Below are 23,977 nucleotides of genomic sequence, written 5' to 3'. Positions count from 1 at the left end.
AACCTGGCAGTGCCCTGCAGGTCAGGGTGCCCCCACTCCCCAAAGAGCCCAGCTGCCGGGTGCTGCTGTCCTCCAGCTTTGTATGGCTGCCAGACACCCGTGCTTTCCTTTTTACAAGGCTTTGGTTGTGTTTGGACCTTTGCCTCTGCATCAGTCAAAGAGAAAGCTGAGGGATAACCACCTGCATCATCCTGTCCTTCCTCCCTCAAGCGAGCATCTCATCCCCTCCTGCCCCTCGCTGATCAGCAGGGAAGGGGCTCGTTGTCCCTGTACCATTCTGGGAGCGTGGCTGGGAGGGTCCTGGGCTCTGCGCCTTGTTCCTACTCAGCCTGGGGCCATGTTGTGTGTGGGGTTTTGTTCTCATGTTTAGTAAGCCATGTTAATGTAGGAAGGAGGAAAAAAAAAAACAAGAAAATTCATTGGTGTCACTCTGTCTCAAGCAATTAGGAAGTCATTACATCTAATGGGAGGGGAAAATGTGAGCAAGTAAAAATCCATTTACGTATGTAACACTTCCATGCTTTTTAGTCTGCGGTAAGATTTGCTCCTTCGCTCTTTTTGCTGTCGGGATGTGCTGCCATGCAGGCACGTCGCTAGTGCCTGCTGCTTGCTGCGGGGCCTGTGCTCAGCGCTGCCGGGGCTGATCCTGCTCAGGGCTCAGGAAGCTGCAGCAGCCGGCAGCACGCTGCCGCGAGCGCGCGGCCCGCCGGGGCGTGGGGCCGTGGTGCCCTGCAGCCGAGCGCTCCTGAAAGAGGAGGCGGCGCTTGCTGAGCCCTGCATTCATATTTGTTTGCATATTCCGCTCTTTGAAGCTTCAAATGGCTTCTGAAGCGTCTCTAATTTTACCTTAAGCTTACCAAAGGGTCCCACCAGTGTTGCGCTGTTTGGGTGTTTCTTACTGCCAGGCACTTTAAGATGAAGGGGTCGGGGGCCACGAGAGACTAAGCAGCTTATCTTCGTGCAGACTTCGTGTCCATACCATAATGACCCCACTGTGCCCAGCTGGGCCTTTCACCTCCATGCTCACACTCCCGTGTCCCCTCGCCTGGTGGGCACGGCGGGGCCAGGCAAGCAGCTTCACCCCACCGAGCCACCCTGGGCACCCACCTGCACCCCACAGCACGCTGCCTGAACACCCAGCAAGCTCCACGGCTTGGGACAAAACACGTATCTGCAGACAAACCTGCTCCAACATCTTCAGGACATGATAAAAGTGTTTTTTGTTTTTTTTTGATTCGGTTTTCATAATTTTAGAAGTGGCCTAATTGCACGGTGCACCCAGGCCTTGGCCATCCGGCTCCTCCGGTGGGAAGCAGCACAGCCCCGCGTCCAGCCCGCCCGGCCATCCCACCGATGGGTTAACCCAAAATGGGCTTTAAAGCAAGGTAAAGCTTAAAGAAATGCGCGGTCCATTACTCACCCCAAGCTGAGCAAGCTGTTGAGGCCTTCTTGACAAGCTAATACTTTATTTCCTTCTTCTGTTACCCCAAATAACCCTCTCTAATTAACAAACGTGTCCTCTATCTCTGCTTTCCAAGTTGTTAACGTTTCTTGCTTCAAGGGAAACAAACAAAAAAATTGTTTCTTGCCGGTTCATGTTACAGCCTCCCCGTGTCAATCATGTAGGCTGAGAGCGGGGTGAAAAAAAGTGGAAAAAAGGTGCTTGGCGCTGAGCAGGGCAGCCCCGGTGCCGCGGGCACTTACCCGGCTCCTACTCAGCCACCGCGGAGCAGCGGGGCGAGTGCGGGGCTGTGGGGTGCAAATGCACTGCCGCTGTCATCGTGGTACTAGCAACTTCAGGGTGCTGCTCCCTCGCCCTTTTTCTTTCTGTCAAACAGGAAACGTTGAAGCCGCAGCCCCGGTTCCTGTCCTGCTGGCGGGCGGGGAGGCCGGGGGTGCGCGCGCCCGGCACGGGGAGACCGGGTTATCTTGGGGTGCCAAAGGCTGCGGCTTCCCTCCGCGCAGAGCCAGCGGCTATCTCTTGGGCCATCTCCCTTTATCGCTCTCTGACACTTGGAGGCTGAGCACTGGTCCCAGGAGCTGCCTGTGGCACCGGCTGACCGAATCTCTCCAGGCTGCTTTGGGGTAAAGAAATCCAGACTTAGCCAAGTGCAGTAATGCTATTATTTGAAGGCCTCTTGCAGATTGGAAGGAGAAGAAAAAAAAAAAAAAGTATATTTCAGCAGCCGAATGGAGGTCACAAATGGCAGAAATTCATTAAGGTCTTTAGAGAAGTGAAAGCTGTGTTAATGCAAATCATGCAGCAAGGTTGGTTTAACCAGCTGCATGCTGATAAGGGCTCTGCGCATACTCAAGTGGAGAAGGAACAAAATTCAGACTAGAGATGCTATAAAGGAATGTAAGGTTTATTTTTTCCACAGACCATCCTAGAGAGGATACAGGAAAAAAATATTCCATTTCAAAGACCCTCTCCTGTGGCTTTCTCTGGGCATTTTGCATGGGTTGGCCTAAATCCCTGTTCAGGAGCCTGGTCCCCTTTGCCCTCAACCCATGCAGTTCTGATTTATAATCCTCTTCCCCAAGTCTAAATAACTCTTGCTTTTTTTTTTTTTTTTTCCCAAAAAATATCTAATTTTAAGTAGGTCACTGAAGATTTTTGTGTTTCAGTCGAGCCACTCTGAATCCCATCATCTTTCCCTCAGAAGCAGGAGGCTGTGTTCTGTGGGCCCAGTTGCCCTTTATGTTAATTACCTTTTACTTAATCCCCCCTTTGAGAGGGATGCAATGAAATGCAGAGAACACGTGCAGCGAAGCACACGGCCTGAGCATGCTTCCCAAACCCCTCTCTGTTTCCAGCCTTGTGGATTTCTGGATTTTTTGGCTTTTGTGGAGCCAGGGGAAGAGAATGGCTGGCGAGGGGGAGCCCTGCTGCAAGCTCCTCTTGATCAGCAGAGGCCAGCTACAAGCGTCCTAACTAAAATAGATGTTTTTGTGCCATGTTGTTGTTTTCTGCTGTCCCGTCTTGTGTGGGCAGCTCCGGAGGGGCCCCGTGTTCCCAGCTGTGCTGTCTTCACAAAGCGTCCCCACGTGCCGTTTTGGGGTGGGTTTTTCTGCAGACACCGCTGTGCGTGGGGCGCGTCGGTGTGGGGCCACCCCGGGCACTTGGAGCCGCGCTAATGCCCCGACCCCGGGGAGCCGGCCGGGGGCACCCTGGTGCCGTGGGGTGGTGGCGCTCTCTGGACGTTTTCCGCGATGACGTTGCTCCTGATGAGGTTGTCGAGAAAACCGGGGGCCAGGCCACGCAGGAGCAGCATCCCTTTCACGATGCCGGGTGGGTAGTGCAGCTCGCGCTGGCGCAGGGCCCCGCTGCGGATGATCTCCAGCGCGCACTCCTCCTTGGGCGACGGGGCCACCTTGATGGCATGCGAGACTGCCTGCATGGCACTGTCTGGGGGGGCAGAGCAAAGAGCTGGGTCACAGCGGGGCTGCTGCGGGCACCAGGGTGCCTGTAGCTTCCCCTAACAAACCCCTAAATGCTGGGGATTGGGTCTGCTAGGGTGTGGAATAGCTGCAAAGCGATAGCAGTATCCTTCCCGTTCCTTTCCCTTTCCTGATGATAAATCCCCACCTCCCGTGAGTTTACTGCAAAGGTAGCAGAGACAAAGGTTGTTTTGTTTTGTTGTTGTTGTTTGTTTGTTTGTTTTTTAGTTCTGAGACTCCATTTCCCAAATTGCACAGGGCAGAGGGCTGGTGAAGCCCCGCACTGGTGATGCTGGGCTCGGCTCCGCCTGACGTGCCCTCCACAAGCCACAAGCCCCGGTGGCGTCGAGCTTACCGGTGTCAATGTAGCCCAGGATGCAGAGCGTGATGGAAACATTGACGTTGTCTATGATGAACTCATGTCGCAAGGAGCTGAAAAATCCATCCAAGGCGAACTTTGTTGCAGAATAGGGAGCAACAAACGGGCCACCGGCTTTACCTGGGGCAAAGGCACAAGCTCAGTGTTCACGTGTGCTGGGCAGGTACAAGGTGTCACGGCTCTCCCCTCCTCTTGCCCTTCAAGTAGCTACGATTCTGTGATACAGGATCTCTGAGGGCAGGGGCTGTAAAAGCCCAGAGCACTTGTATCGTGCATCCAGGATGTCAGCCAGCTGCTGACACTGGGTTCCTACTGGGGTGGCTCAGCCTCATGGCCCTTGTCCCCGCAGCAGGCAGAGGGAAGGGACGTGTCACAGAGAGCTTGGCCTCTCGTGTGCCCACCTGCCACAGATGAAACGACGACAATGTTGCCCTCGCTCTCCTTCAGCATGGGTAGGGCAGTCACGGTCATCGCCACGTAGCTGAGGAAGTTGGTCTCCAGGAGCTTTCGTATGTGGTCCACATCCCCATCAAAGTATTTGAAGTAAGAGTGGCCGATGTGATTCAGGATGAGCATATCGAGGCCTCCTGGAAGCAGAGCACCTTTGCTAGTGGCAGCCAGCATCTCAGAACAAAGCTGCTTTCTGGTGGCCGGGATGGCCCCGAAATGCGGCGTGGGAGAGGAGGAGCAGCACCCACCACTCACCCCAGGTGTTCTCAGCCTCCTTCACTACCTCCTCGGCAAACGCCGTGTCCTCCATGGAGCCGCTCACGAAGCGGGCGGACGCTGCGCCCAGCTCCCGGCACCGCTCCACGACCTGTGGCGAGAGCGAGAGCAGTGCTGGCGAGGGGATTGGAGCAGGCAGGCAGCACCTCTGCCTGTCCCACAGCATCCCCCTGCCTTCGGGGGAGAGACATTGCTCGAGGGGAGTTTCTGCAGTGAGTTAATGCCCCCCCTGAGCTAAATATTTAATGTTTGTAAGCAGGAATATGACCACTGAAGTTCAATTCTGTGGCACAGTGGAAGCACCCGCCGCGTGCTGCCTGCGCTCACCTTCTGCAGCTTGGCCTCCGTCCGCGCCGTGATCAGGACGTGGGCCCCCATGCGTGCCAGGTGGTATGCCATCTGCTCCCCAATGCCGCTGCTGGCTCCTGTCACGATCACCCGCTTTCCCCGGAGCATCTCTGGAGAGGACACAGAGCTCAGAGCCGTGCACGGCCCGCGCTGCCCAGGCCCCTGCAGGCGGCTCCTCCGTGTGGCCGCTGGTGCGGACCCTGCCTGAGCTGCAGCTGGGTTTGAACAGGCTCGAGCTGTGTCCAGCCCGGTCAGGAACTACTTTTGGAAATGCCAAGAGCTGACAATCATTCATGGCAAGGATTAAATGTTTAAAATTGATAACTGCATGCTTCCTAAACTAATTAATGTGCTGAGATCTAAGAAGGCAAGCCTGGCAGACCCATGCACAATCCCGTGAGCTTCTCCTGCATGGTACAGGGGGCTCCGACCACCTGCAGCACCCATGTGCTGCCCCCACAGCCCGCACCCCCACACCTGGGCTCTTCCAGCTGCGCTTTGGAAAGCCCTTGAACAGCTCGGGCCGGGCTGCTCAGCTCCACGCTGCCACGCAGGCAGCAGCCTCGTCGGCTGGGGTTGCAGCGTGCCCGTTCAATCACTTACCCTCGTTGAAATTCTCGGGTGCCGAATAAAAATACATGGCCAGCCCCAGCCCCATCAAGGGGATGATGACCTTCAGGAGCAGACCCATCCCTCTGGCAGCACCGGGTGGGAGCAGGACGGAGTGCACGGCTCCCAGCACAGGCCGGCGGCCGTGTCAGCGCGGTGCGAATTGGGCTGCTTACACAAAGCTGCTGGTGCCTATTGGACTTCCCTTCTGTGCTTCCTGTAATTCAGCAAACATTAACCCAATAGAGAGCATTGCTTTGGACTTTAGGCTGTCCCTTTGCACCCTTCTCCTGCTGGGAATTTCAGGAGTGTTTTCTGGGGGTGCTGAAGACCAGCCCTGGAGAGCTTCCAGCTCAGTGGAGCAGTGGGTGCCTTGTTTGGTGACTGCCTTTGGGGCTGGGACACTTGTGTCCCCCCAGCCCAGACCTCCTGGGACAGTCAGCTTTCTCTCTCTGCTGCTTTGTGTCTGAAACTGCGTCTGAGCTTCCCTTCCTTCCTCTCTGGGTGCCATAAGGATTTATCGATCGGTGGTGATCATTGTGGTGCGGGTTCACACAAATACCTAGAGAGAGCAGGGCTGGCAAAGCTGGTGCTGGTGTTCCTAGATCCTTATCAGCGCTCCAGGTTTATGCTGTGTAATATTCTTATCGGTGTAATGCTGATAGTTTGCTGGGTGGTGGCTCTTAGACCTAAAAAACTGCACTCAGTCTTGAGGAATCCGGTGAGGCAGATTGTGAAAGGCAGTAAAAGAGCCAAGCGGGTGAATAATAAAGATCTTCAGCTTTCACAAGCGTTGTGTGTCACACTGCTCAGCATCTGCCTGGGCATATGGCGAACTGATTTGCAAACAATTTTCGCAGAGAAAGTAGCAAAGGGCAAAACCTGCTCTGCGTGCACTGATTTGAGCAGTAGGTGTCGGGGTAAAGAGAACAGAGATGCCGGTTCCCAGTTCCCGTTAGAAGGAAAGGAGCAAAATGATGCTGGGGAAGGGCCCGAGGGAGGTTTCTCCTTTCTTCATCTGGAACCAGGTGACGGCTGGAAGGCAGGCACTGGTTTTTGGTTGGGGGTGTCATGGGTGTTGCTCAGGTGGCCGCAGCCAGGTTAGGTGTGAAAGCTCCGGGGTAAGGGAAGCTGTGCCGGGCTGGCTGCAGGCTCGTGCCTGGCACCGTGCTCACGGCAGCTCTGTGTGTTTGGAAGGCATTTTGCTGTACAACGTTTGTGTCAGGAACTGTACCCCAAAGAATAAACCCGGTGAACAGATTTGCATTTAATTGGGTCGTTAAGCTAAACAAAAAATAGGCTAGAGACTGTGATTCCTGAAATGAAACAATGATGGATTACTGCAAAGGGTCAATTTTCTGAGAACGGCGAGTCAATGGAATTATGCCTATTTACAACAGCATTTAGTAACAGAGACAGAGGGGATAAAAAACAAACACAGAACACACCACGGTAAAGCTATTAAGTTTTATTTAATAATTAGTTTGTTACTACTTTTCCCAAGTCTAGGGGAAGGGAATGGGTCTAACCGGGTGGGATGCTGCAGGCGCGGGCACTTCCCCGCTGCCACAGCCCGTACCACAGCGCGGGGTTGTCCCAGCTGGGCCCTCTGGGGCGATGCGATTACCTGACAGATAACTGAAGAACCTTTTAAAGCCCAGGCTCAGATCTCTGACCGGGGATGAGCGAGGCACCAGCAAGCAGGCGTGGGGCCGTGCAGGCGCTCAGGCGGCTGGTGGGCGCTCCACCCGGTAGTGTTGCCGGACCAGGTAGTCCAGCAGCTCCGCGGCCCAGTCCCGCAGCAGGAGGGGGATTTTGGTCAAGGCGTATTTGTAGTACACCTCCCGCTGGCGCAGAGCACCCCCCTTGATGATTTCCAGGGCGCACTCCTCTTTGGGGGCCGGGGACATCTGGAGCACGTCGGCAGCAGCGCGCACGGCGCTCTCTAGCCAGGGAACAAGGGGAGCTTCGGTCAGGCTTGGGCTGCCCTCTGCTCATCCTCTCCCCAAAGTTTGCCTTGTGAGGAGCAAACCGAGGGGCTGAGGAAGGCTGTTGCATTTAATTAATGTGAATGGAGGTAGCAGAACTTGTGAAGGATTTACTAAAACTGGGCATATCAGTATGCACTTGAAAACAGAGGCAACTTCATGAGACAACATTCCTCCCTGTGGTCCAACACATGCAGAGATTTTCCAGCCGTTCTCAGCATGCGCTCACATGGCTGTAGCTGGTTGTTGCATCACTAGATGAGACTAAGGGGAGGTAGGTGGCTGGCACATCCATTTAAATTTGAATTTTAGGCTGTGCCAGCCTCTGTGCAGTGGCTGATTTTATATAGTGCGGGGAATTAAATTAGTTTTGAGAGTGGTTTTTTGGTGGCAGAGAGGTAGGAGCCTGCAGGAACCAGAGGTTATTTTGCATGCACTTGGGCTATGGCAGGGCCAGAGGAAAAGCAGCACCAGATGTGCAGGGAGGGTAAGGAGCTGAAAATGCGACACTTGGTTCCTGCTCAGCCAGGCCAAGCAGTGCGGATCTTACCAGTATCAATGAAGCTGAGGATGCAGAGCGTGATGGAAACGTTTACATTCTGGATGCTGAATTCCTGCCTCAAGGAGCTGAAAAATCCATCCAGGGCAAACTTAGTTGCAGAGTAGGGGACGGTGAAGGGAAACCCAACTTTACCTAGACACAGAGAGAAGTTCCATTAAAGCACGGAAAGCTGGGCCACGTAAGCCTCTGTTTTGCACTTCATCAGACAAAGTATTTTACCCAAAGGGAGTTTGCTGTTAGGGAAACATCATCCTGGCACCAACAGCAGGACTACAAAGCATTCCCCTCAGGGTTCAGCTCTTTTATGGCTGTAAGTCCAACAGCCTGTCTCACGTCTCCGCTAAGGCTATGAGCAGCAGGCAGCAGCTACGAAACCCTCAGAGGGGAGAGACGGAGCAAAGTTTAATCTCTTGTCTCTGGATACTGAGCTAAGCTGATCACCAGAAGACCAACCAACAGGCCAGCTGTGAGTGGGGACAGCTGTTATTAATTTAGTCCCCTGACTTAGAAGTTTATTAGGTCAGTCAATAACTGACTCTACAAATATTTGCAGAGAAGAATATTTGGTAGGTCAAGCACTTGACCTATAGTCAGAGGACCAATGCAGCATGAAATGATTACATTTCCACTTTTCTTCACAAAACTGGAGCTATACAAGCTCAGCTGTGCTAATAAGCTCAGCACCAGGGTGTGGGGTTTAATTACAGGGCCAGTCCGAAAGCAAGCTGGGGGCAATCAGATTGCATCAGAGAACAAATTCCACTGAGAAAATGTGAAAAAGACCTGCTGTTTTTGGTTACTTTGAGTGTGTTAAGCAGTCCTGGCTCCTCTGAGATACCTGGTATCTCTGTGTGCTTCCAACTCACGAAAACCAGCCCGCAGTGTTTTATGGCAGTCCCGTGTCCCCCAGCCTGCTCCCACTCACCTGCCATGGATGAGACCACTACGATGCTGCCCCCGCTCTGCTTCAGCATGGGCAGGGCAGAGACCGTCATGGCCACGTAGCTGAGAAAGTTGATGTCCAGGAGCTTCTGGATGTGCCTGACATCCCCATCGAAGTAACTGAAGTACGACTTGCCAACGTGATTCAGAATCAGCATGTCAAGGCCCCCTGAAAGCAGAGGAGCAGGCATTAGTGTGTGGTGGGAGAGGGCCGCCGTGGGCAGGATGGAGCCTTTCCTGGCAGCAGAATCAATGCAGGCAAAAAACCTGGGGGTCAGAGTCTTTTGGGGTCATTTTTTTGGGTCAGAGCTGTGGCTTGCCATCTCCAGAGCTGGGACGGTCTGGGTGGTGGCTGCCAGAAGAAATGTGCTGGGCTTATCTGACTTGTCCTAAGCAAGAGAGCTGGTGTGGCTTTTTTTTCCCCTGGTTGAAACACGAATAATATGGCACAAGGGAGTCTGCTCTCGAGTTGTCAGTAGACTCCTGTTGGGAGAGGGAGTGCTCTGCACCAAGCTGAAACATTGCATTTCCGCAGTGATGACCCATGACCAGAGTAGCAAGGCTGCTGCGGGCCTGACGGGTGGTTTTAGCCCACAATAGCCTGCAGTGATGAAATCCAGGATTGTGAGACTGGGACAGGATGTTACGAGGGCACCGAGATGAAATTGAGAGCGCAGTTCAGCCTGCGCTGGAGCGGTGCAGGCTGGGCAGAGGGGCAGCACTGGGCTGCAGGGGGCAGAATTAGGGCAAACCTCTCCCCACCCCCATTTCTCCTGCGTTTTTCTTCGCAGGTACCCATTTTTTCTCAGTGGGCACACGACAAAAAGCAGCGTGCTGGAGAGCTCCAGCATCTCTAACCTGCCGCTGGCTGGCGGGGAGCAGGCTGCGGACGTACCCAGTTCGGCCTCGGCCGCCTCCACCACCCGCTTGGCAAAGACCATGTCCTCCATGCTGCCGCTGACGAGCTGCGCCGAGCCGGCCCCCAGCTCCCGGCACCGCTCCACCACCTGCGACGGCAACACGGCGCATCAGAGACCACCCGCACCAAGGTCCGGGCGCTGCCTTGCTCCCCGAAACGTGCCCCTTCCCCAAAACTGCAGTGCAGGGCTTCTGGGGTGGGGGGTGTTCGGAGCCTCTGAGCTTCAAAGGGAGCCTGAGAAATGATTCCTTTGGGGAACGCGTGACCCAAGGCGGTTCTTTATCGGCACGGTCTGTGCTGGAGCCGCGTGTGTGCAGGGCGAGCAGGAGCTGATATTTCACTGCAGTGGAATGAGGGCGTGTGTGCCGATGGAGCCTGTGCATATGGGGAGATGTGTACATAACCGAGCAAGTTCAAATAGTGCAGTACGTGCCGTGCAGAGCGCGTGCCTGCAGGAAAGTGATTTCTGAGCGTGCAGGAGCCCCAGAGACCGTAAGTTTGCATACCCGTGAACAGACCCGTGCACATCTGTCGTTTGTGCCGGGGCAGTTGCATGCACATGTATTTATGTGCGTACCTGTGATGTGAGATTGGCCTGCCTACGTTTGTGTGTGCACTGCCATGAGCATGCAGGTGTGAGCGCTCAGCTTGCCATTTACTTTCTGCAGCTTGGCCTCTGTCCGTGCGGTGACCAGGACGTGGGCTCCCATCCGCGCCAGGTGGTACGCCATCTGCTCCCCGATTCCAGTGCTTGCTCCAGTGACGATCACACGCTTCCCCTTCAGCATCTCTGGGGACCAAGGCACATGGGTTTAATTTATCCAAACCCTATTTAAAAAGCAAATAACATCCCCTCATGCCCTCAAGCAGCAGTTGATTGCAAGCTGAGCGAGCTTGCCTGCAAACGCGGAGCCTCGTGCTCCGTCTCGCACCGAGCCATCTCCTCCCTCTCCTGGAAGAGCTGCACCGAGGAGCAGCTGCGGCTCCAACTGACCACAGCAACACGGGGATGGTTCTTGGCTCTTTCAGAAGCTTTTTCATGGATCAGAAAACAACTTATAAACAAACACAGCTATTTTGCAATAAAAAACACCCACTACGTACATGCTTCAAAACTTAAAATCCAACATTTAAAAGCCATGTTTATGAAATTTTTACAGACTTGAACATGAAGTGTTCAAAGTCCTCTCCGTTTCAGAAGCCCCTGCCTCACCTGCTCCCTCAGAAACTCTTTCTGCCTGTTACATGCTCACTTTGAATTTGAATCTCTGATAAAACAATGCTCCTTTATCAGCCCTGCCACAAATGCTTGAACCTGGCTTGGTCCAAGCTCTGTACAGTTTCCATGCAAAGCACTCGGATGTGCCTTTTAATATTTTACTTAAGGACAGATTTACTTTTAATACTTACCCGGTTTGAAATTCTCCCTCGCAGAATAAAAGCAGAAGGCCAAAACCAGTCCCAAAAAAGGAATGAGAATCTTTTGTAACCGACCCATCCCTGGAAATTGAGCATGAAAGAGAAAGGAGGAATAAAACCTCTGCAGAGCTGCTCCCGAAGGAAGCAGCAGTGGCAATCCTTCAAAACCTGTTGAGAAGGAATTACAACTTCCAAAGCACTGGAAAATCACAGTGGGGTTGTTAAGCGAGGCAAAACCTTTGATCTGCTCCCCACTGGAGCTGGGGAGCCTCGGCCTAACCGGCGGTGCTGCTCCGAGCTCTGCCCGGCTCTTTTCATATTTCCTGTCCCTACGATAAAATGCAGAATTTCGCACAACACCCTGGAAGAGGTGTGTCTTTGCCGAACAGCATCAAGTTTCACTCGCAGAACATCAGAGGCAGCCCAGTGCAGGTGGCTGAAGCTCCTCTTTTATTCCCACTGGTGCCGGACTGGGCGGGTCTGACCATGGGGGGCAGCCACCGGGACCCCCTGCCTGGGGCATCCCTTGCCCTGTGACCCTGCAGGGCGTCCCCGTACCCACCAGCTCAGAAAAGGCTTTGCTTTGCTGAGACGGGGTTTGCTGCTGAGCTCCCTCCCGCCTGGAGTATTGCAGAAGCTTCACAGCTTCCTCCTTACTTGTGAGTGAATGTAGTCCAAGGAAAAAACACGTAGCGTCCGCTGTCGTGCTGTGTCCGGGCAGCAGCAGGTTTGATGTCAGCAATCTTGCGTAATAGGATTAAATCATGCTCTAGCGTGGGTCTGGCGCTGGGATCTGCCTCGTGGAGTGCTGGTACCTGCGGTGCTAGGTGGGGATGGAGACCAAGCCTGCTGTGCTCCATCCCGTGCTGCCCCGGCCCGGGGAAGCTGCGATAACCACGGCCAGAGCCTCGTTGGCGGTGCCAGAGCTGCAGCAGGGTCTGATCCACGCAGGCACACTGTATGCAAGTGGTTTTTATTCCTCACAGACTCCTACACCATAAGGAACCAGAAAGAATTACTAAAAGATATATATTTTTTAATCTATTGGAGCTTTAAAATAAAGATGGTTTAATTTAATAACATACTTAGCAGGGCAGAGGGGCTCTCAGGTATTAATCCTGCTATAATACGTCTCTAAAGACTTATTTATGCCTTTCTACTTCAGTCTCTTCTTACCCCCTGGTAAGAAGCACTTATCCCACCTGTGGTCAGATAACAGCAGTACGGTAACTCTGCCTTTTCCCAAGTCCTGCAGCTTTGAACTTGAGCCATGATCATGGGGCAGCCATTTCATTCCTTGGCTTGAAAACAACGAGCCAGTTAGCCCTTCCTCGGCTGAGCCCTGTGTTGTGGGCAAGGAGAGAGGCTCTTTTAAGATGATCTTTTTTATTTCTGGCATTAGGTTGTTGCATGGGTGGAGGGGTGTGCGTGGATGCTGTTGTGGCTTGGGAGGACTGGGGGGGCTGTGGTGGCCCCGGAGCCCCCAGCCAGGGCCGTGCTTCGCTGCTGCTGCCTGCCTGGATTTCCTCCCCACTGCCTGTCACCCGGCCAGGCACTGCGGCTCCTCACTCCCACTCGAAGCTTTTTCTGGGTTTGTTTTGCTCTATGCAACTTAAGAACTTGTTTTTAACCTCTTCTTGAGGGTGGGGAGTGCAGAAAGGGAGAGGAGGGCAGGAAGAGGCAACTGCAGAGAAATATTTTCTGATACAAGTGACTGAACTCAACCCACGAGGCTGGTCCTGGCCTCACTGCTGCCAAAGCTTCCAAGTTTTACAGGCAGAGGCCGGCAGTGTGCCCGGTGAGATGGAGCACTGGTGGAGGGGGAAGCAGCCTCCTGCTTCTAATAATAATTAATAATTCACCAGAATTATCCTGGACACTTTCTCCCTGCTGCAGGTTGCTTTGGCATCGCTCACCTGTTTGCAGCCGTGTTTTCCACAGTGCAGTGCTTAGCGCTGTGCTAACTGCTCTGCACACGGGAGGTTCTCCACTTAGTGCTGCCTGGAGCTCACTTGGAGGAAATGAAGGCACGAAGAAGCTTGTTCTGACAAAAACTGGCGGAGCAGCAAAGGGCAGCTGCTGGAGGGTCCCTGCCACGCACGGCAGCGAGGCGCAGCGGGGAAGGAGAGTTTCGGGGGCAGGGCTGGGGGTTAGGCAGGCTCGTGCATGCAGCTCAGGAACTCAAAAACACTTGGCAGAGATTGGAATACCACATTATTTTTTTTTTCTCTTTTGAGTGATATTTGACTGGTTTTAACCCATTATCAAATCTTTGTTAATTGCAGATAATTTTCCTTCTCTTCCCCCCTTGCTTCCCTTTATCATGTAGACATTAAAACATTATTTCTCACACCTGGCTCTCCCAGTACGTTATCATGAGTGCAGGTCTACTGCCTTTCCTTACAACAGGGATATCGCCGTTACAGAGGGTTACCCTCGGTTATGCTCACACTGGGGCTGTGCGCAGGGTGACGTGATGCTGTCGTGCTGCAGCAGGTCGGTGTGTGTCTTGGCACGGTGCAGGCAGCCTCATGGAGCCTCCTGGGCACGGCGTGCGGGCAGTGCCCCCGTCCTGCAACTGCTGTCGCTGCCGCGGCGCCGCTCCCAAGAAATGTGCTCTTGGCTCCCGAGGGAGGCGTGCGATGATTGTAGGACAGAGCTGGGTTTGACAGGGTATTTGCACTCACTACCAGTTTAGGGAGAATACTGTGATGTTTAAGCCATTCCTAAGCACTACATTTATTTTTTCCTGTGTGACCAAATCAGGAATTGCTGCCTTGATATGTTATTGTTGGTACCGTGGCTGTGGCTGCGTCGGGTCTTGGCCACTCTCCATGTTCCCAATGCCCTTGGTGTTGGGTGGGAGAGGCTGATATGCTTATCTGGGCCCCTAAATTTAGCCTGGCAGCTTTTGAAACATCCATTGCCTACGAATAGCAAGCTAGGACTCTGAAGGCATTCAGCTCGTGTCCTTGAAGCGATTGGCTTGGGTGGGAGGGCCTCTGCGTTTTTGGTGCTTGAGTTATTGAAGGCCTGGGCAATGACTCAAAGCCGACACCAGATCTCTGAAGATGTGCTGCAGGGAGGACAGAGACAAATATGTATCAGTTCTTATGCCAGCTGCAATTTTCCTTAGGATTTAGCGCACCAGGAAATCTACACATTTACAGGTTGGAGTAAACTGCATTCAGACAATTCCTAAAAGAAACAGAAAAACAGAAATCAACCTCAGGTGTCTTCAGCAACATGCTGCACACCTTAGGCAACGTGTGGCTCTCCTCAAGAGCTTATCCCTCAGTACTTTGGTTTAACTCGGTCTTAAATGCTCCACATGTTTCTACGCTGTGGCTCACCTCAGAAGTCCTCACTAGCACTGACTGTACGGCTTACATATCCCACCTGGTTGCTCCCTGGTTTATCCCAGCTTTTATGATTGCAGTTTCCCTCTGCAATTCATAGCTGAGCTTTTGGAGCAGGTCTGCTCTACTTCGCTGCCAGGATGCGTGGATGGATTTTGCCAGTTGCACGTGGTTTTGGCAGGTGTTATCAGGAGGGTTTTGTGCTGTTTGTCTGTTGTCAGCATTGGGTTGGGAGGGTTCAGGGGCTTGGGAGATGGGGCTGGGCAGCAGGCTGGTTTAGAGAGGTTTGCTGTAGTTTAAAAACCAGGAAGTCTGCTGAAGCATTTTAATCAACTCTATTTGGCAAGCCTGCCATTCATCATAGTTAAAGTGATGTTAAATTGATTACTAATCTCCTGTGTGCATGGAGTTTGTCACTGTGTGGTGTAGACGGGCCTTTTTGTGGTCACTGTGGTAAAATCAGCCATTGCATCTAATCAGCTGCCCTGCCAAGAGGCAGTCCTGTCTGAAATCTGAGGCAAGCTGTTGTGGAAGTGGTAACGCACAGGCTTGACCCTGCAGATTGATCCATCGGGTAACGTGTGCCGGGCAATGGCCTCGGCCCTCGCAGGACGTCAGGAGGCAGGAGATCGCCTTCAGCAAGGCATGGCTTTACCAAGTTGGCTCCAGAACTGCCGGCATGGCGCGGCGGTTTAGCAGTCTAATCCCATTAGCTGTCTTAGGAGGAGCTATTTTGATTGTTCCACAAACCTCTTTGCTTTAAGCTCATAAACCCTGTGACTGGATAACGGCGGAGAGGAGGCGAGGGCAGCAGGATGCTGGCACAACGCAGCAGGCCGTGTACATGGCGTGACCACACCGCCCGGGGCCAGTGGGTGGGCTCACCCTGAGCGTCCTCAATGCCACTGGCCTTGCAAGCTGGGCCCCCGTAACCTCATTTCTTAAATTCTCCCTTTCCTTGAGGGCAGGCTGAGAGACCTGTACCTCATTGGGAAGTGCTGATCAGTGTGTGATTGTCAGAGCTTGCAGCTGAGTGGGACAAAGAAGCGATTCTCATCTCAGTCTGATCCATTTTATTAGCTCTGCTTGCCACAGCAAAGACGTTTCTGCGTTACAGAAATGTGTGAGAACTGAGACCTGGCAGCATTGCCATGCCTGACACAGCCGCAGGCATTTATTCAGGTCCCTGGTTTGTCACGCAGGGCAGGGCCTCAGCTCCGCTGAGCCTGGCTCCGAGCCGGGGCGCTCAGCCTCAGCTCTCCATTCCTGTTTGCCTTGACATTTCCCTCGGTGTCAATGAGGTGTTGGGTTGTACGGCCTTGCCAGAGACTAAAGTGCTTGGTTAAGGCCTAAATCAAATCATTATCAAAGGACGTTTTAAATTACTCTGCTCTTTTTTCCCCTTGAGGGAAAGGTACCTTACACTTGGTTCAAAGCCCAAAAAGAGTTATTGCATGGGCTTAGTGGGATTTCTCCTCCACAAAGAGCTGCTATTGTTTGTGTTTGATTGTTTTGACTGAAATATTTATCAGCAAAATGATTTCCATGGTTATGTATTATGAAAAATGTATGAAATTAAGGGAACTTCAGCTATGCTCTTAGGTTTTTGGATTCTGACCCTAACTTGTGCAGCTCTAGGAGGAGCTCTATACTTGGCATTGGTGTCAGGCAGCGCTGCTTCATTTTCCATAACCTCGTGCTGTTGGTAACAATTGTTTTGCTTTTTGCTCGGTACTGGTGGGTTTGTCTCCCAGATTCTGGGCAGGGTGTGTGGTGTGTCCCTGTCCCTGTTCCACCAGCTCTGCCTTTGCCATTGAACCAATAAAGAGGGATTTTCTCCCCCACTTCTGACTGCCAGGGATTGTTTCTCTTCCCTCTGTTTTGTAGCATGGTTAGGATCTTTCAGCTGTAGCTGTCTGGAGAGTTGAATTTACATGACATAGTGAGAATCTGTTGTGTTCAGAACTAAGCCCAGGAAAGATTTTAAATAGGTGGAAGTCCTCTAATGATCCTGGCAGTGCTCTGGGTACAGCCCCAAGGCTCAGGTCCCTGTTTCCACCTGCTTCAGGCTGACTGTGCCATTATGTCTGCCAGTGCTGCAGCTTTTCAAGCTATGACATGCCTGTCATAGTGGCAGCTAATATTATTTTCTGCGATCAGGTGTCAGTGGCAGGTTTGTGAAGGAGCCTAGTGAGAGATCTCATGGCAGAGACAGGAATCTGTGCCATCAAACTCAGATAACCCCAGGAAGGTGCAACACCCACCTCTAACTTCAGGAATGTGCCTGTCACACAAGGCCACCTCCTCCCCACCCCTGCTGACCCATTTTTGGAAGGAAGCAGCAGCTGGAGTTGCAAAACCCTGACCCCTCCACCCCAGAGCAGCCACACCAAGGGAGGGAGCTCCATGGAGAGGGTCTGGTCACTGCCCGCTGCTGTTCAGCGAGGGGGGCAAGAGGCTTCTGAAGAGTTGCAAGTGAAACCCGTTTGCAAATCCATGAGAGGAGAGTTTGAAATGAATGCAGCTAGAGAGCATTGGTACCATATAAAATATTTATTGATTTTGCAAAATGTTGTAAAATGCATCTGTAATAAAAATAAGAAACCATGCTGTGCATCTTGCACATTTTTATACCAACAAAAGGTATTTTTTCCTACTGCTGCACAGCAGCAAATTATAACCGTTCGTTTCTTTCAAGTCTTGCACTTGCGGTCTTCCTCGTTCAGCCAAACCTTCGCTCTTCTTGCTGGAACCACCACCAGGTACAACAGGACAGCAGAGTCTCTTGTGCTTGGTTGCTCAGCAGACACTTCTTGGGCTGTGGGGCTCTTAGGAGGCGTGCTGCCTGGTCACCAGGGCCCGCTGCATCACCACCGGCTTCTTGCTCTTTTCCAAGATCAAATCCTCCTGTTTCTGAGGAAGTGTTTGCCCTCGTGTCGGGGCAGGTTTCTTCTCCTCCTCCTCTAGGCTCCCTTCAGAGGTGAAAGGACTGCACACTGCCTCCACCAGACCGATGACCACACCGAAGAAGGCCAGCACGCTGCCCAGCATGTACAGCTTGACCATTTTCCTGTTGGGCTTCTGGCTGAGCAGTTCTTTGGCAAAGGGGATCAGCTCATGCATGGTTTCCATTTTTATTTTATTTTTTTTGCAGCAGGTTTGGAAGATGTCAGTTCTACAGGGGAAGAGCGAGGGAGAGGCATGTTAGTTAAATCCAGCGGCTTTCTCCAGCAGCGTCAGAGCGCTCCCCTCGGCCCCCGCTCCCCGCAGCCACCCCCGGCCACACATACACAGGGAATTTTAATTTCAGCTAGAGGAGAACGCAGCCGGCGGAGGAGCCCCGCGGCTCAGCAGATGCTCGCGGCTGCGGCAAGGGAGGGAGAGGGAGGTTCCCGCAGCGTCCCCCCCGCATTTCCCCGGGCTTCCCCCTTACCAGAGGCGGCTGCTGCGGGGTCGGGGCAGGGGCTGTGAGCGCTGCGGGCTGGCTCGGCTCCGCTGAGCTCTGCTGGTCTGGGCTCTGCTGGTCCGGCCGCTGCTCGGCTCTGCAGCTGCTGCCGGCCGCCCGCTGCCCCCGCCTTATATCGCCGCTAGGGCAGGCGGGGCTGAAGCGGGGGGGGGCCGGGCACGCTGCGAGCACGCCGCTAGCACGGGTGCCCCGGTGCCCCCCCGGCTGCCCGCAGGACCGGGGCCAGCCCCAGGCAGCCCCCCGGGGCCGCTTGGCAGCGGGGTTGGCCCGAGCCCGAGCTCCGGGCAGCCGCTGGGAGCCGTGCTGCGGGGGGGGTGCGAGGGGACAGGGAGCGTGTGGGCAGCTCACAAGTGGGGTGCTGGGGTGGGGGGCTCGGGGCTGGGTTTCTCTCAGCCGGTGGGGTGAGCAAAACCTCACGCTGCCCGTTCGCACGGTGAGGGAGGTGAAATATGGTGAGGCACAAGGGAGGTGTTGCGGTGTGAGGGGATTTGTTAAAGGCTTCTTGCACGGCTGGTGGCAAAGGGAAGCGGCAGAAAGCTGCTGGATGCCGCGTAGGACAGCACGTTGGTTTGCTGGGGAGCAGAGTAACTGGAAGTGACCCCCACCGGGAAAGCTCCAGGCTGCCTGTTAGATCATATTGTCACTTCCCCGTGTTTGATGCTGAAACTCCGTACCAGCCCATTGTAATCTTAACTCCCTTATGATTCACGAAAAGGACAGCGTATTTCCTTTTTGGGGAGTAAAGAACAGCGCTGTCACACTTCTTCGCTGGCTCGCTGCCCAAGAGCGTTGCATCAATAGCACACAGCGCGTTGCATCATCTGCGCCGCTGCCCCTCTGCTGCCGGCTCCATCAGCGCACGTATGCTGCTCTGGCCAGGAGAGCTGCGTACCCCTCAGCTGCTGCTCACCTTAGCTAAGGCCACAAGGAGCAGCTGGGACCGACAGCTTCTGAATTAGCAGGGTCTGGACAGGCTGCCCACCTGATCAGTGTGGCTGAGATGCTGGGGGTTTCTCTGCTGGGGCAGCCTGTGTAAATACATGTGGTGCAAGCTGATGCGCAGGGGCTGGTGGTGTCTGTGGAGAGAGGTAAAGCCCAGAAGGAGCCTTGGTGAACAATGCTGTGAAGGAGACTGCTGGCTCCCCTTCATCTCCTTTGGGGTGGCCAGGCGGCCACGAGCCCTGGTGAGGCTCAGCCCCACAGGGACCAAAGCAGGGCTCATCCTCCAAGCAGCAAGGGAAACTGAGGGGGGCTTTCTGCCTGCCTCCCCACAGCACATGGAAGGAGGGATGGTGGCGCAGGGAGTGGGGGCTTGACACCCCTTAGCTGGCTTTTAGCATAGCCAGCCTGACATCTCCCTGCCCCTGTACGCCAAGTGGGTGGGACACAGCCTGGGAGCCAGCATTGGCTTCATCTCTCTGGGTGGGAAGAGGCACAGAGAGAAGAAGGAATTTGGGAATTCCTTGAGCTCGTGTCGGTTATCCATGTCTCTTCTTTCCTTTCCTTCAAGGATCTAAACACCTTCCCTTCTGAAAAACTGCTCTAAGAGGCGATATTGCCCAAATTATGCCCTAAAATCACTGGACTGGGTCACACGTAAATGAACCTAAAGTCTGGCTTGTGTCAGGACAGCAGTGCCAAGCTGCTCTTTGCAGTTGTGTTGTTTTCCTCCCCTTCTCTCCTGGCACACCTGGGTGCACGACTCACTGGCCATGTGAGGATCAGCAGTGGTGGGAGGCAAATGCCTGAGATCCTCACAAAGGAAAGTGTTCATTAAATGTGTTGGCTTTTTTTTTTCTTCCTTGCTGAGCTCTTCCCTGGGCACATGAGAGCGAGTGACTCACCTCCTGCTCCTCACATCCCGCACGTAGTGGGGAGGCTGAAAGTTTCCCCACAGTCACATGGGGTGGGAGAGCTTGTGCTGCAAGCAAGGCTCCAAGGACCCTCTGGCAGGGAAAACTTGGGGGTGTTTTTTTTCTTTTTGCAAGTTTTGAATGCACTTAGGAAATTGTATTGCAAGACTGGCTGTAAAAGTTGCTAAAGATTTGTCTATTCCTCCTTAGTGTCTTTTTTGTTTCTTAAAATAAAGTCCTTATCTTTTCTGCCAACTTGGCAGCAAAGGTTGCGGCCAATTCTTATATTTAAGCCACATTTTTCCCTTCTGCAGTGCCTTGAAAAATGAATGTTGCAGAAAAGATAGCTGGGGGAGACAGCAATTAAACAGGGAAAGTTCAAGGTCACTGTTTCTGCAGCCAGGGCTGGCTGCCACAGTGTGAGATGTGGTCTCCCCTTCCAGCCTGGGCAAGCGGTGAGTGCTGCAAGTTGCTTGGGCCCTGCACAAACACCAGAAAACGCCGAGCTGTGCAGGGTGTAATCCCAGAAACAAAGGTCAGCGTGAAGTGCTTGAATCAGGACATTTTTGCCCTAAAAATAAAATAAAAAATGTAGCAAGATTTTCTTTGCCTCCTGAACCTTTTACTTGAAAGCCTCCTTTCCAACCAGGGGGCTAGAAAAGGAACTTTGTATTCATAAAATATAGATGGAGATGTCTGCAAGCACAGCATACTAAGAGCTGGAGCTGCAGGGAGCACGCAGTGCTCAGGATAATGTTGAGGGTTACCCAAGCAGCTGATACTCCTCGGTGGCAAACGCCTCCTATGGCAGCACTCAAGTTGTGTTGATTTAACTAAATAATATCTAATTCAGTTTTGTTTTAAACTGGAGTAACAGTCTGTGCAGGCTCGTTGTGTGGACATTTAAATTGGATTAAGAATGGATAAAAGGATTAATGATTAACATTAAATTAGACTAATTTTAGCTGTTCCTAATCTTATTTAGGAGAGTCCACACAAGGAGGTTGTCAGGCTTAATTGCAATTTTGATTAAGCCGGGCATTATAGCCGGGAAAATGACAAGAGTTTAACGTCATCTGGAAGAAGAGCTCTGCCTGAATTCACAAAGCGGCATAAGCACCCGAGGTTTAACCTAAATACCAGCAGCAGGGAGGCTGGGGTGCGTGATGGCTCTCCATCAAATTATTTTAACCCTCCTGCTGTTGATTGTCGTGGGTGCGGGGCTGTGCCGAGGGTCCCTGCCAGCCAGCAGGGATGGGAGCATAGAAACCCCCTCCCTGCTCCCCTGCCACGGCCCAAAAAAGCCGCCTAAAAATCATCCAGCCTGCAGCTGCCTCCTGTCCTAACAGGATGTTTTCTCCTTTAGACAATGGGGACATGACAGAAATAAAAGATGTTCCCCTGCAATGATAATTGTGTCAAATCTGCCAGTGGAAAGCAGGCAGGCTGCACAGGCCGCAGAGCAGGAGTGTGGAGGGGCAGCAGGCCTCAGGCTGGGCCCGAGGGCACTGCACCCTGCAACAAGCCCCTGGGGTAACCCAATTTAGACCTAAACTAGGTCAACGATCCTTCAGTTCAAAGTTTTATTTGTTTTCAAAGCAGGCGGTGGGGTTTCAGGAGATGAGCTGGAATTGCGTTAGAAGTTCCTGAATTGCTTTTAGAAGATGACAATTAGCAAAGGCAGTGTTTTAGCTCGTCTGCATGTGCCGTAGTGAGGAGGTAGTTTGCTGGCCAGGTTTAATTAAAATGGGAAATGAAAAGATTCTGTGGAGGAAACATCATTTTGTTACTCAAGTCATCGGAGACAGCTGCCCAAAAGCTGTGACACTGGCAGTGTTTCTTACCCCTGAACAGACTTTCCCCAAATTTCCTCTTCTCGTGTAGCTCCAGTGCTACAGAGTTATCCCCAGTTAGTGTCCTTTTTCCTGTAATGGAGGTTTTATGTTTCAAGAGATTAAGTGTCCTTGCAAGCAGTGCTCTGCCCCTGATTTCCAGTTACTTTTGTGTTCCTCGTAGCTCAGCAGAGACTTAAAGTGACTGAAGACAGCCATTCAGGTCTGGTCAGTGCTTGCTAACGGGTGTCACGCCTCAACAGCTGGATGGAAAGCTGCTGAATTCGGATGGAAAAAGCTCCTGACAGACTAAGGTACTTGTGTGCTGTAACTCCAACAGACAGCAAACATAGGAGGGAGGAAACAAAACAAAGCTACTCACACACGACTCACATCCTTTTCAGCTCTGGCTGCCCAGGGGCACTCGCTGCCGGGTTCACGGGCACAGCACCTGGGGAGTATTTGCCTGGGGCGCCTCCCTCGTGCCGTGGCTCATCCCACTCATCCTACTCATCCCACTCATCCCGCCTCGGCACCCAGCTCAGAGCCCGGTGACCTGAGGGCACGTGGTGCTGAGCACTGGCTGCCTGTCAAGCTGGGGACCTTAATTTTAAAAGCAAGGGCTTGGTGTGTGCTAGCTGTTACAGTGAGAGCTTGTGACGCTGAGCAATGTGCACGGGCTGCTCTGCTCACCCTAACAGGAAGGTGAGCTTTTAAACCACTGGCTGCGATGTGTTTCTGTTCTAAACGTTGTGGCCTCTTTCCACCTGAAATTTAAACCCAACCCAGCAGCATCTCTCTTGGTTGCTGCTGTTGTGGAAGGGACAGGGTCCTCTGTCGTGTGTCTCCTTCAGACCATTGCTGGCACTAGCACCTGCTGATGCCAGCCCATGCCATGGGTATAGGATCGCATCCAGTGGGGCTTTTCTGCCTCTGATGAGTACCTCAGGGGTAGGATACACAAGCTGCAAGGCTGATCACACACACCCACCACAGAGCAGGAGCTGAAATGATCCTGTCCACAGGAATGTCACTGAGCACTGAGCACTGAGGCGGCAGCGGCTCCGTGTGGTGCATCTCATTTGGAGGAGATGCTTCCAGCAATGGCTTTTTTTTTTTTTTCCTCCTCTTTTTTGTGTGTGACTTACTGCTTTGTAGTAGGTATTCCGTAACGGAGGCTGTTCCCACTCTTGTTCTTGTTTGAACTTGCAGAGCCTGGAATGCTCACCTTGTTTTGGCAAGCCTCTGGGACAGCCTGGAGGAGCAAAGGCTGGCTGAAGATGGTTTGGATAGTTCATTTGAGAAACTTGTGTTTAAGGTAGCATTTTCCAGGCCTACCTTTGTTTGCATGGGTGAATTGCAGCAGCCCGTGCTTTGCAGTAACCTGGGCTGGAGTTTCAACATTTTGGAGCAGCCTGGAGCTCAGCACTGCTGGCTCTTGCACAGTCGGTCTGCGGCGTTGGTGGGCTTCCTAAGAGGTGTCACCATGCGGTGCCTCTGTTCTGCTGCTGCTGAGCCTGATTTACCTGGGGGAGGAAAGTTTGGAGGGAACTGATGAGAAGATGAAGTGAATGGCTCAGCCACAGCCTGCATGCAGATGGGACAGCTCGGATGGGTCGGAGGGCGGCTGGTCCTCCCCAGCGTCAGCAGTGCAGTTTCTGAAGGAATGAGCATCAAAACGACCCGTTTGGCTTAGTGCTCATGGGTTTGACTTTACACCAGACCAAAGAGGCACCCAGCTGCAGGCGTTCATTCAACCAAGGCTCACAGGATTGTGTCCATCACCCGCAGCCTTGCCCGCCATGCGGTGCGCAGGGAGGTACCTGAGCTGGCTGTGCATTTCCTCTCTCTTTCGCTGAAAATCACTCCAGTGTTTCTTTCCGCTTCCCCTGCTCAGCCGGCCAAGACAGGAGGAGGCATCTTACAGGAGGGGGCATCTTCGCAGCAGGCGCAGGAATGCGGCGTTACCGCATTGCTGAGCGGTGGCTCAGGGCCGGCACGCCCAGCCCTGCTCCCTGCTCACCAAGGCCGCGGGCACACCTAGGCAGAGGCGGATGCGGAACCAACGCTTCACATTTTGTAGCCTTAGGGACAGGATTTTTTTCCAGCTTTCTCTGAGCTCCTGAGCCTCAGT

The 23,977-nt window shown here is 53.1% G+C and overlaps 3 protein-coding genes across 3 annotated transcripts; all 3 read right to left on the bottom strand.

Annotated features, from left to right (window-relative positions):
• Positions 1–2,325: 2,325 nt before the first annotated feature.
• On the bottom strand, positions 2,326–5,661 carry LOC309886941 (11-beta-hydroxysteroid dehydrogenase 1-like). The gene is made up of 6 exons (XM_082778278.1): positions 5,498–5,661; positions 4,874–5,004; positions 4,526–4,637; positions 4,222–4,407; positions 3,797–3,940; positions 2,326–3,409 (listed from the first exon to the last, which is right to left on the bottom strand). The coding sequence occupies exons 1-6, from the start codon at positions 5,583–5,585 to the stop codon at positions 3,135–3,137; spliced, it is 936 nt and encodes a 311-aa protein (XP_082634404.1). The 5' UTR covers positions 5,586–5,661; the 3' UTR covers positions 2,326–3,134.
• A 1,346-nt stretch (positions 5,662–7,007) lies between these two features.
• Positions 7,008–11,707, bottom strand: LOC309886942 (11-beta-hydroxysteroid dehydrogenase 1-like). Its single transcript, XM_082778279.1, has 7 exons — positions 11,520–11,707; positions 11,325–11,414; positions 10,574–10,704; positions 9,891–10,002; positions 8,979–9,164; positions 8,042–8,185; positions 7,008–7,448 (listed from the first exon to the last, which is right to left on the bottom strand). The coding sequence occupies exons 2-7, from the start codon at positions 11,410–11,412 to the stop codon at positions 7,228–7,230; spliced, it is 882 nt and encodes a 293-aa protein (XP_082634405.1). The 5' UTR covers positions 11,413–11,414; positions 11,520–11,707; the 3' UTR covers positions 7,008–7,227.
• Positions 11,708–17,230: 5,523 nt separating this feature from the next.
• On the bottom strand, positions 17,231–18,251 carry G0S2 (G0/G1 switch 2). The gene is made up of 2 exons (XM_082778567.1): positions 18,126–18,251; positions 17,231–17,867 (listed from the first exon to the last, which is right to left on the bottom strand). Exon 2 carries the CDS (start codon positions 17,822–17,824, stop codon positions 17,522–17,524), a length of 303 nt encoding a protein of 100 aa, XP_082634693.1. The 5' UTR covers positions 17,825–17,867; positions 18,126–18,251; the 3' UTR covers positions 17,231–17,521.
• Positions 18,252–23,977: the final 5,726 nt, after the last annotated feature.

Source organism: Aythya marila (assembly GCF_965140915.1).
Source record: "Aythya marila genome assembly, chromosome: 24".
NCBI lineage: Eukaryota > Metazoa > Chordata > Aves > Anseriformes > Anatidae > Aythya > Aythya marila.
The sequence above is the reverse complement of the archived record's forward strand: the minus strand, read 5'-3'. Positions and strand labels throughout refer to the sequence as shown.

What these genes read in the sequence shown, in the direction of transcription:
- LOC309886941 (XM_082778278.1), bottom strand. Translation starts at nt 5,585, where the DNA reads ATGGGTCTGCTCCTGAAGGTCATCATCCCCTTGATGGGGCTGGGGCTG. An exon ending in ACCCGAGAATTTCAACGAGG is followed by an intron (nt 5,005 to 5,497) that starts GTAAGTGATTGA and finishes TGTCCTCTCCAG; the next exon opens with AGATGCTCCGGGGAAAGCGG. An exon ending in CGTCGTTTCATCTGTGGCAG is followed by an intron (nt 3,941 to 4,221) that starts GTGGGCACACGA and finishes CCTTTGCCCCAG; the next exon opens with GTAAAGCCGGTGGCCCGTTT.
- LOC309886942 (XM_082778279.1), bottom strand. Translation starts at nt 11,412, where the DNA reads ATGGGTCGGTTACAAAAGATTCTCATTCCTTTTTTGGGACTGGTTTTG. An exon ending in GAGGGAGAATTTCAAACCGG is followed by an intron (nt 10,705 to 11,324) that starts GTAAGTATTAAA and finishes CTTGGTCCCCAG; the next exon opens with AGATGCTGAAGGGGAAGCGT. An exon ending in GGCGGCCGAGGCCGAACTGG is followed by an intron (nt 9,165 to 9,890) that starts GTACGTCCGCAG and finishes CTCTGCTTTCAG; the next exon opens with GGGGCCTTGACATGCTGATT.
- G0S2 (XM_082778567.1), bottom strand. Translation starts at nt 17,824, where the DNA reads ATGGAAACCATGCATGAGCTGATCCCCTTTGCCAAAGAACTGCTCAGC.